The sequence below is a fragment of the Argiope bruennichi genome, chromosome X2 (genome assembly GCF_947563725.1).
Source record: "Argiope bruennichi chromosome X2, qqArgBrue1.1, whole genome shotgun sequence".
NCBI classification, from domain to species: Eukaryota; Metazoa; Arthropoda; class Arachnida; order Araneae; family Araneidae; genus Argiope; species Argiope bruennichi.
The window spans coordinates 43,073,335-43,084,585 of record NC_079163.1 but is presented as its reverse complement, the minus strand read 5'-3'; the positions used below and the strand labels follow the sequence as shown (position 1 = coordinate 43,084,585).

At 29.7% G+C, this 11,251-nt stretch overlaps 1 protein-coding gene across 1 annotated transcript; it reads right to left on the bottom strand.

Annotated features, from left to right (window-relative positions):
* Positions 1 to 1,480: 1,480 nt before the first annotated feature.
* LOC129959918 (uncharacterized) lies at positions 1,481 to 11,000 on the bottom strand. The gene is made up of 4 exons (XM_056072819.1): positions 10,889 to 11,000; positions 8,460 to 8,628; positions 6,446 to 7,873; positions 1,481 to 3,163 (listed from the first exon to the last, which is right to left on the bottom strand). The coding sequence occupies exons 2-4, from the start codon at positions 8,608 to 8,610 to the stop codon at positions 2,988 to 2,990; spliced, it is 1,755 nt and encodes a 584-aa protein (XP_055928794.1). The 5' UTR covers positions 8,611 to 8,628; positions 10,889 to 11,000; the 3' UTR covers positions 1,481 to 2,987.
* Positions 11,001 to 11,251: the final 251 nt, after the last annotated feature.

Genomic DNA, 11,251 nt, shown 5'->3' with positions numbered 1-11,251 from the left:
AAGATAATTCGACCACTTCCTATTTTCTCCATAAATCCATTTATGCTGTCCTTTATCTCTAAGGCATAGCTCCGGTATTATTTATTTCTATATAAAACAATACGAACAAAATTAAAAATATTCCCGGATGCTGTTAAAAATTCAAGCGTTTAAACAGTTTGAATCCATTGAATAAAAAAAAGAACACACACACACACACACACACACACACACACACACACACACACACACACACACACACACACAGTAAGTTAGAATAGAATAAGTATATAAAAACAGTTCTTAAATCTTGAAGGATTAAAAACATTCAAGTATTGTCGCGAAAGAAGGGATTGCTCATAATCAGCGTTGCTCAGAGGCAAAGTACGTGCTTGCAACGCACCAAGTCAAGGGTTCGAATCACAGTCAATTCCCCCCAGTTTGAAGAACCCTAAAAATTAAACAGATTCTGTAGTTCATTATGTTTTTTCAAGTCAATACCTACATGAAGTAAAAGGAAACTTAGGAGATCAAAATAAGAAAACCGCTTTGAGAAGTTAGAAAACATAGATATTTTTCATTTACACCAAAAATTATTCTACTTATTCAGTTCATTGTCTCCAACATTAACCATCTTTTCCAATTATAGAATCTTCTTAGTTTTTTTTTTTTTTTTTTTTTTTTTTTTTTTTCAATATAGTAGCCTTACTTTTTGGTAAAAATTTAAGCGTATTCTGAAACTACCCAAATGACCATAATAGCATCACTAACTGTTTTATCTTCACATTCCTTTTACTATTTAGTTCCAAAAATTTTATTGTTAGGACACACTATCTTGAAATTCAGTGGAAACAGTGAATGGATTGTGCACTGCAGCTCTTTTGTAAAGTACGAAATGTATGAACTCTTTTACATACTATGACTTCACGATTATCTTTCATATTTACGCTGGTTTTTGATCAGCTTTTGACTGTCCTTTCAACATGCGATTCTTTATAAAATAATTAAAAGAAAATTAACCTCTTCATTAAAGAGTCGTTTAAGTAAAAAAAAAGTAATTTAATTTTTTTCATTTGTTTTATAATTTTTTTGGCAAGAATGCAATGAATCGGAAAGAATTAAACTGATTCTTCTGAATTTTTTTTCATCAACTTTTAACCTTCTTTTGTTGAAAATGATTTAAAGCAAACCAAATTTACATATATATGTCTGTGATCTTAAGGAAGTTCGAATAGACTAATAATTTTGGGACAACTTATATACCCTTTCATAGTAACTTTGTCATCTTATTTCTATCAATGTAAGTTTTCGCAATATAATACAAATTTTTTAAATATATTTTTAGCTTATATTCAGTTTTCTTAAGCAATTTTATTATTCAATAACTTTTTTAAGCGAAACAGGAAACAATTTCTCTTATAACATCTGAAATAAACATGAAGATAATAATTTTTGCTTGAAATAATGAAATGATATATTTTTAAATATAAAAGGAGTTGAATATTGTAAGGTCATAGTATTGTGTGTAGATACGTAGCCCCAAAATAGTAAAAAGGTAAATAGTGCAAATATATATCTATCTCCACAATTTAAATAAAGATAAGTAAGTTTTTGATTTCTCACTATTTAAAAAAATCATTCATATCTATAAAATATTCCAGCTCTACCAAGAAAAAGGAGATCCATTCAAAGAAACGGAATGAAATGAAAAAATGAAAGTAAAGAATTACATTAATAACGAAAAATGACTACGTTCAATGATCTACCACCGTTTAGGCATCTAAAACTGACGATGAAAGATATCAGAGACAAATAAAAAGGTTTCGAAGAACGTTTATAGGAAGATCATCAAAAACAGATGAAGAAAAGCTTCAGGCATAAATGACTTTTATTTGAAGAACGATCTTTATAAGAGTGTCTGAAACCAATGCTTATCTCCAGCTAAAGTAACTGAGTACTGCAATAAAAATATTAAATGCAATTTCAGCAATAAATATCTAAAAAATAAAATTCCATGCTAATTACAAGTATTCATGATCTGTCATATCTACTAATTACTATACAAAGTGAAGAGTAGAAAAGTGGCATAAATATTTCTGTATTTATTCAAGCATTTCAAACAAATATTTTAAGTACATCGGGCAGAATGTACGGCGTACCGGGCGCTACATCTCCGAAATACTACATAGAACCCCATAGATGTTTAATAATCGAGCGTAGATATTTTGTTTCTCATTCTGGATGTTTAGGATTTAAAAAAAAAGGATGGTTTATCTTATTTATAACTTTCAAGTGAGGTACTCTGTTCGTAATTAACGTTGCAATAAATCCATTAATACCCGACTTTATGTGCTGCAATTTTTAATATTCTTCACTCATTTTTTGCATTCTATGTTGAAAAATTATTCTTCCATCAGCCTTATTGCGCTATTCTTAGGCAACATGATATATAAAATGTCTCACTGCTCCATAACAAATTTTTATAATAATAATCAATTTGATTTAGATGAATATGTTTAAGATGTTATTTATGAACTTATATATTTAAGATGTTATTTATTTTTCACATTTGAATCTGTCGTTGCAATTTATCCTGTTCATAAATGAATTTTCCAATTGAAATTTTTTTTTAACTTTTTAAAGAATGGTTTAGTTTGATGTATAATGTCATATACATTTTATATCGTCAATAATTCGTTGAATCAAAAAGAAAAGCTAAATTATTATTGTTATGGCATTTTAGACAGAAATAATGACAAATACTCAAAATAAACTCATATTTTTTTACTGAACATCGATAATACTGTTGCCGAAATATCAAAATGCAGTTGCAAATTTTCATCTGTACAGTAAAGAAATTGAAATGAAAATGAATGAATGCGTTATGAATTATTCACCAATTTATATGCACGTAGAAAACTTTTTTGAAAGCAGATATTTCAGCATCAGTGGTTATCTAATATTCATATAAAAACTTTAGTGTTTAAATCAAATATTTTCCCGAGGAATCACGGGCTCTGCAATGGCGTCACATCAAAGCTGCCTTTTCGTCCCCGGATGCAGAAATGCAGAATGATGCTAAAAATCATGCTGCAACTAGCAAAGATGCTTAAGAAGAAGAAAGTACTGTGACCTCCCAAATTGTCAAACCCTAATCCGGCAACCACGCATCCAATTCCAGCACCTGAAATACATTTTTTCATTAAATCATAAGTGGTAAATAAACAGCAATACATATTTAGAATAGGATCTCTGAAACATTTCCGTTTACGACCAACTTTTAGAAACAAAAATATTTCAAGGCCTCATTTATAAATGAAAACTATTTACATTCGTTGAGAGATTAAATGGAAAAATGAGAGATTAAAAGCTAATGATAATCAAAAGTAACTTAGTGAAATATGTGCATCTGTAATATTTTAACCAAATATTTTGTATCAAGATGGCTTTCTAGTTATTTCTGTTCACTTATATTGAAGAAACTGATATAAACATTCACTATCAATGTTTTCATAATCCCACATGGGAACAGTATCCATATCTTAGGGAGCCATGATTTAGATTTGATTCATCTTATTCTTACAAAAATCAATCTGCAGATTAATTATTTTATTTTATTTTGAAGTCAGATTACAGTTTGATTTTCAAATTAGTTAAGAACTTGAATTGCGACAAATAAATGATTTATGGTTAAAGAAGTAACAGAATTTATGCTTGATAATCCCAGTATTTTGAATATCAGGGATTTGGATATCTCTCTTGGGAATAATATATATTGTTAAATTTGTAAAAGCTCAAAATTACAGGATTTGGGAGTCTGAAATTCCAACATGGGAATTCTGAATGGCTTAATGGAATTGACTGACGATTTTTTTTTTTATTTGATTCAATCTTTTGGTTTGTAAAAACACAAAATTCCGGAATTTAGGCACCTGGGAACTTACACTGAGGTTGATGCACTGTCAGACCATCTTATAAATAGTAATTACATCATATCCTGTTTATAAATCATTGTATCACTTTTATTCGACACAATAGAGACAGCTCCACGTATTGTCGACTTCGTACGGTAGTCGAATGATACGGAACTAAGAGAATTGCTTTCAACAGGATGCAAGGATTTATTAAACGTCCAATATATTCATAAAATTGGTTGAGGGCTGTTTCTTCATCCTCTATATCTATAAAGCGATGCTGCCGCAAGAAAAAGGAGGCTATGTTTTATGACACAACAAACAAAGTATTATTTAATAATACGAAGTTATTTCAGCCAGTTCTGCAACTTGCCGGACCCTCCATCTATCATGCGGCTCATCAAAGGCAACAAATTTGATATATTGTAAATTTAATAGGGCATGCGCAATGACATTGTTTGTTATAGACTCCTGACTGAATATAATCGAATATAATCATCATTCATCAGACAGGGAAAATCTAGAAATTACTTGTAATAGCGGCAACAATGGCTAATTATTCTCTGTGCATGGAGATGCTTACCGTAATAGAATTAGGACACTGATTAAATATCATCCGAGTTTCCTTAACATAAAAATTTTTGAAAATGATTTTTTTTTCCAGTGTAGAAATGATGAATTTGTGTGAATGAAGGTCGTTCGTTCCAAAGACTAAATGTCATTCAAAAATAGAGTTTAAATAAGTACTCAAAGTGCTTACTTGAATAAGTACTTGGTCAAATTCTATATATTTATCAAAAATACATAGTATTTGATTTCATCATGTATCTATGTTGAGTGCTTTAACCTTCAGATCTTTAATAAAAATTATTTTCTGCAAATTTAAATCAACAAAAGTGTGCCTTTTTTTTTTTTAAATATAATATCTTTTGATTTTCAATGTTGAATATACTTCCTAATTTATCAATATACTAATTTTTGGCCTTTGTTATCACTTTTTCTTAGATTCACTTCTACATATCGCCTCTCTTATCTATTTTACCATTTGTTTGGCGCAGTATAGCCATGTTTGGCTCTTGCGCCACTAAATTTCATAATACCTACCTACCTGCCTGCCTCTCTTATCTAATCAAAATTATATAAAATTAAAAGGTTAATTGATAGTTAAATTATGAAAATCTTAAAATATTGAATAATAATCGGGACACACAGCAATTCAAACTTCCGATTCTCTAGCGCAATAAGGGAGAAATATATTAAAGATTCTATCATTATAAATATGAAACAAATGTAGTTAAATAATAATGTTAAAAAATGCAAGATGAAATGAGTATTATATTAAACAAAATTAAACCTAAATAGAGTCCTATGAAAATTACAAGAGCATTATAAAAGTTCGACTGGCTATCTGTCAAGTATTTGTCAAGTCTAACAGTATTTGATAAGGAGAATTTACACAAAATGTCCTCTTCATCAATCTCAGATTCCTCATCATTATTATATGCAAATTATAGATTCTTGACACATGTAGGCGTCCTTAGGTTTTGCATCTTTTTGTATCAAAAATTGTATCCGGCGTCAACTTTCTTTTAATATAAAAAGCAGCGATTTTTTTGATTTTCAAATTCCAAATAAATTTAAGAAAAACAATTTTGATAACACACTTTTATTGATGTGCTAAAAGATGGAATTTAAAAAATTATTTCAATTTTTTAAATCCCTTATTTATAATGCATTATTATAAATACTACAGATTCATGAAAATTACTTTTCTGAAATTCACTAATAGTGGCCCTATTCGTATGGAATCAAAATTTAATACATTAACTAATAATTAATTCTTGAAAATAATGAAATAACGTATTATCATCGCGAATACAATAATGAACAAAATTTTAAAGCTCTGAAGCGTCAGGAAATGTATGAGTATTCGATTATAAAGTTCTCTTTTTACCACTTTTTTAAAATAAAAGTGGTTAATAAATTGTTCAAACATCGATAAGCAACTATGCTAGTGGCGTACTGGAAATAAATAACAGAAAAATGTGAATGCGAAGAAAACTATGTGACCTCTTTTTCACTTTTACCTCTGCAATAAAGAAGTTCTTATTCACTTGTTCACCTTTTGAGTAGATTGAGCGTGGTACATGAAGGAAACTAACACTAATACTTTGCATCCGCTGGAACCTGTCCCATAATCCCATGAAATTCATATTAATTTGCCAATAGATGCAGATACTTTTAAGCAGGATGGATTCTTGTATTTTTTGTGACCCGCAGCATTCATCACCAAAGACAAATAAATAAATAAATAAATGAAGTACGTAGAATTTTCGACCCTATATAATAATATACTGATAGTAAGATGTAAAGTATTATCTTGGGGGCATCTTTTATGTTAAGGAGAAATGTAAACCATACTTAGTATACAATTCTGGAAACAGGAGAAATGAACTTTTAAAAATATGCTTCCTTGAGCAGAAATATTCGTTAACATATTGCTACAAAAATTTTTTCGTGTTTTGGATTTTAAAATATGTATTAATATCTACCTAATCCTTCGTGAGCTGTAAACAGAAGAGCTTGAGTTGTAGCTTCAGTTCCAGGCTTAGCGCTGAGCTTTGCGTAAGATGCCACAGAAGTATAAAATATTCCATAGGTGAATCCATGAAGAACTTCCACCGGAAGAACAAGCCATGGGTTACTCAAATTGCTGTACCAAAAGAAGCGGATGCCATATGACATCAGAGCCAAAGTTAAGACATTGAAATGCCCAATCTTCTTTATAACCCAACCTGAAAAGAACATGAAGGGGATTTCTCCCACGAAGCACTGCACAAACTGGACCATGCCGCAAAGGAAACGACTTCCATTAATCGTTGTCAAGTACCATACTAAGTAGAACCATACAACGCCTGCGCCAATACCGTTGAAAAACACACAAAGTTTATAAGCTAAGAATTCCTTTGACTTTAAAACACCACCGATATCTTTCAAAAGGTTCTTTGAAAACTTAGGCTTCACTAAATCCAGTCTAAGTATGTTCAATAAAGATACAAATGACATAACTGCAGTGAGAATCCATGCAGCCGTGAAGTTATTTGTATAATCATGGAGAAGCCCTCCAACAGGAGACATCAGTCCCCAGCCGATTGCACCATACAATCTCTGACGACCAAACTGAGCACCAGTTTTTTGAACACTTTCACAACATGCTGTATCAGAAAGTGTAAAAAGACCATTTGTGCATCCCATAGCAAAGGTGGTAAACAGTGCATAGAGCCAAAACTGGTAGCGTTCAAAATCTCTTACATTCTTGATCTTTGACGTAGCTTTCTCTGAAATTTTCTTTGGAATCTCACATTCGATTTGTTGGCATTTTCTTGTGAATTTACAGCATATTCTGCATGTCGACATCAAATAAGGATAAAATGCACTTGACAAGGAAGAGCTATTTACGCTTCCCTTTGGGAACAGTGAATTTTTGATACTATTATTTATTATTAGAATTTCGCTGATATTTTTTGTTTTCAAATCTTGGCAGGAACATTCATCAGGATCATTAGACAAATTATCTAATGAAAGAAAGCAAAAGTTATTACCTTCTAAGTTGTTGAAATACAAAACACTTGAGAAAGGGCGTGCATCTTCCTTTGACGCACAATTCATATATAATTGTGAAATGTTTACGCTTCCGCCGGAGAATAAGAAAAATGTGTCATTGTTCTCTGTCATTCCTCTTTCTTCTTTTTGGATTTTTGGAATTGTCAAAAGCAATAAAAAGAAAACAGTCTGAACTATTGACAGAATACAGATAATGACTTTCAACTTGTTAAAGTAGTCCGCAATATAACCTAAGGCCGGTTTGGTGAAAATGAACAGAAATTGTTGAGTGATTAAAATCACAGCCAGAGAAGAAGCGGAGATTCCAATTCTGTTTTTAGCAAAGATAGTGATATATGGCAATGAACAACCTAAAGCTACGGAAGAAAAAATGAATTTACTATTTTGATATAACATAGTAAATTAGGCAAATATCAGCTAAGAGTTAAAAAATAAAATACAAGCAACTTATCAGTATGTCCATTTGCATTAGTTGTATGAAAATATATTTGGTGGCTTATTAATAATATTGAGGTTTACTTTTACCTATTGTTTTTAAAATCCTTCACGTGAAAATTTGTAAACAATAAAATGAAAAAGGAGAATTCTCAATCGATTAATGAATTCATTATTATGTTTAAGAATAATTTTTGTTTGGAACAGTTGTAATTTAGCAACCAATTAATATTTATTTAACAAAAGTAGCTGAGTTATTGGTTCGATTCTCTTTATGTTGTGGTTATAAAACAATATATAATACGCATGATTTCCCACCTCAGATAAAATTAGTTAGAATCAAGAATGATAAACGCATATTCCGAAAGCAAATGTTTTTTTATATTCAAGAAAATATTTTTATAACAATGTTTGCAATACATTTAATAAATGAATGCATACTCCTACAACTGATTGAATTGTAAGCCTTGAGGTGGATTCTGTTTTGAAATACATTTGTATACTTACAAGCTTCGAATAAAAAGAAGTGCATTTTAAAGCGAATCATTTCTTTGTCAATGTGCCAGAACATGTTGTTGGTTTCCGGTATCTTTTGTCCTGCCGATTCAGGAGGAATGGTGAAAATATCAACATTCCTTTGCTTTTCCTGTAATGCCATTATATGCTGTTGGAAATTCTGTAGAAAGAAGAAAAGAAAAAGAAAAACTGATAATATCTGATAATACGGATATAATAACGGCTTAGCAAGCTTTTGTGGATACATTGAAAATTTCATATTTAGTAAATTTTTCATTTGTGAAAGGTTTCAACATACATTTGAAGATTTCATCCTTTGCCCAAATGTATTCAATTCATTTTGTCAAACCCGAAACGTTGACGAATTTGGCAAAATGACTATCCACGTATGTTATAATGAGAGTTGGTAAATGTATTAATAAAAAAAATCAAAATTTTAACTCGATAGCTTTAAAACTTGTCCTCCAGCAAATGTGCTCATATAATTATAACACTTCAGGCTGCTTCCACTCTCTTAAGGTTGAGGGCTTCCAAAATTTTACCATTTCAGTCATTCTATGCCTTGTGAATGTCTGCAACTCAACCACCATTTGTAATTTTCAATTTTCTTTCTAGGTTCATTGAATAATTTGTATTTTCACTCTAAAATTATGGTTAAAAGGGGATTAATTAATTGATTGATTAGAATTCTTATCAAATAATCTAATTCAAAAAATAGATTAGTTTGAAATTGAAATAAAAAAAAAATAAAAACCGGAAAGTGATTTCAAAAATGGGAATAAAAAGAGGAGAAGCATGCTTTCGGTGGTGTAGATCTTCATCTCTAACTGTCAAGAATTTAAAGGTTAGCAAGGAAAAAAAAAGTATTTTTTCTGTGTTGTATTGCTCTGAAATAGTCAGGAATAGAAAAAAGAAAAACGCAATTTATTTTTTCTCATGCTGAAAAATTTTAGATTCAGTTTATAAATTTCTATGTAACCACCGAAAAAAATACCTTTCTCTAATTCATATAAATGTATGTAAATGCCCACTAATCTATTTTCTTCAATGTATTTGACGTAATTCAATTCAGTTCAAAAACGTATACTTTGGTAACTTATTCTCATGGATTATTTATTTTGTTATTCGAAATGAACCTAAAAGTTTGTCCTTATTCACATAATGAAGTGTAATAAACATTTATCTATTTAATGCATGAACTTGCCTGCACACAATGTTGTTCCTAACACAGATTATTTCACTCTTCTTGACCATTTTAAGTAACGTGTACATAGATACAATATTTAGAGTAATTTCTTGATCTTTGAAGTACAGAACAAATATTTTATACATTTTATCATAAGTATTATACTTTACTCATAATTTTAAATCAACGACAACAATACCTATAATCTTCTTTCCAAACAAAATATAAAAGAAAGAAGTTTTTAAGTTTCTAATTTAAAAATTTAAACAATGTGAATAAGATACATGAGTTAACAATAAGTGACATAGACTTAATACAACGTAGAACAACACTGGAGATCAGTCATAATTTGTTATCATATAATTTATATCATATATAATTTTATTAACTTTCATACTAAATTTTTTCACTTAGGAAACTCGTTGTTTTTTCTTCTTGCAGTCGCTTCTAAAATCATTGGATTGTTTTGGAAGTCTTTCCAATCAGATTTTATTTTATATTTTTAAATTAAATTTTTCGTTCACTTTTAAATGTCATTCATTTTATTTGTGTTTGGGTAAATTTTGCTTATGCAAATTTGTTTCGTTTGAAATGCATCAAAATAATTCACAAAGATTAGTTTACAGAAAAGAGAAAAAAAAATGATATTAATGCAAGATTCTATTTTTTTTTAAGTGAATCTTGTTAACTGAATGTTATTTTAAAATTTTATAATAGCTTTTGGGTCAGAATATCCACTTCGGTTACTTATTTTATTAAAAAAAAATGCGATATGAATCTAGAAAAAAAAATTGTCTGAAAACTGATTTATTTTAAAATTTAAAACTCCTTTTTCCAATAAAATCCGATAGATCCAATATTAATGTTAAATAACTTTTTATAAATTAAATTCCTTTCCAAATAGTATTAACTAAAAAAAAGGGGGAGGGGAAGCTGCACAAAGAGGTTGCTATCTTATTCTTTAAGGCATTAATTAGTTTAAAAATAAAATTTGTGTCAATAGTCTGTGTGCATTTTTCTGTTTTACAGAGTATGTAAATGCATTTAAAAAGGCATTCTGAACTGAAATATCTTAAATTACTTAGGTTCTTGATATTTTCGTGCTATAGTACGAGCTTATTGTAGTACAAAATTCATTGCAACACTATTGCATTTCAAGACGTCTTTATAACGCTCCGTTTCGGCTACAATCTATATTTTATTTTACACCAGAAGGATAATAATATCTACTTACCTTTTAAAAAAGATTTTTGTGAAACTGTGAGCAACTAGCACATGCTCATAAAAACCTTCAACTTGTACATGATGTTCGTCTTTCTTAAAATGAGTAAAGGACAAAGAAAAGTTCATTTTGAAAATTCTCTTCTCTTATATGCTATTTAAATCCAAATAAATAAACTGATCGTAAAACTTCTGGAAACTGAATGCAACTTTATTACAGACAGTAAATAATAATCATAAATATTATCAGCTGAATCGTAAATTAGAACTGTGTGCTCACAAGACAGCAGTAACTACAGGAGAGAGGGGGGCATAGGTTAGAATAGATATATGAGAACAACTGCATTGTTTTCTTTTTAAAAATATTATATCCTTC

Coding starts and splice junctions, on each gene's coding strand:
- LOC129959918 (XM_056072819.1), bottom strand. CDS start 8,610: ATGGCATTACAGGAAAAGCAAAGGAATGTTGATATTTTCACCATTCCT. Junction 7,874..8,459: donor CTTCTTTTTATTCGAAGCTT/GTAAGTATACAA, acceptor TTTCTTCCGTAG/CTTTAGGTTGTTCATTGCCA. Junction 3,164..6,445: donor TACAGCTCACGAAGGATTAG/GTAGATATTAAT, acceptor AATGTATTTCAG/GTGCTGGAATTGGATGCGTG.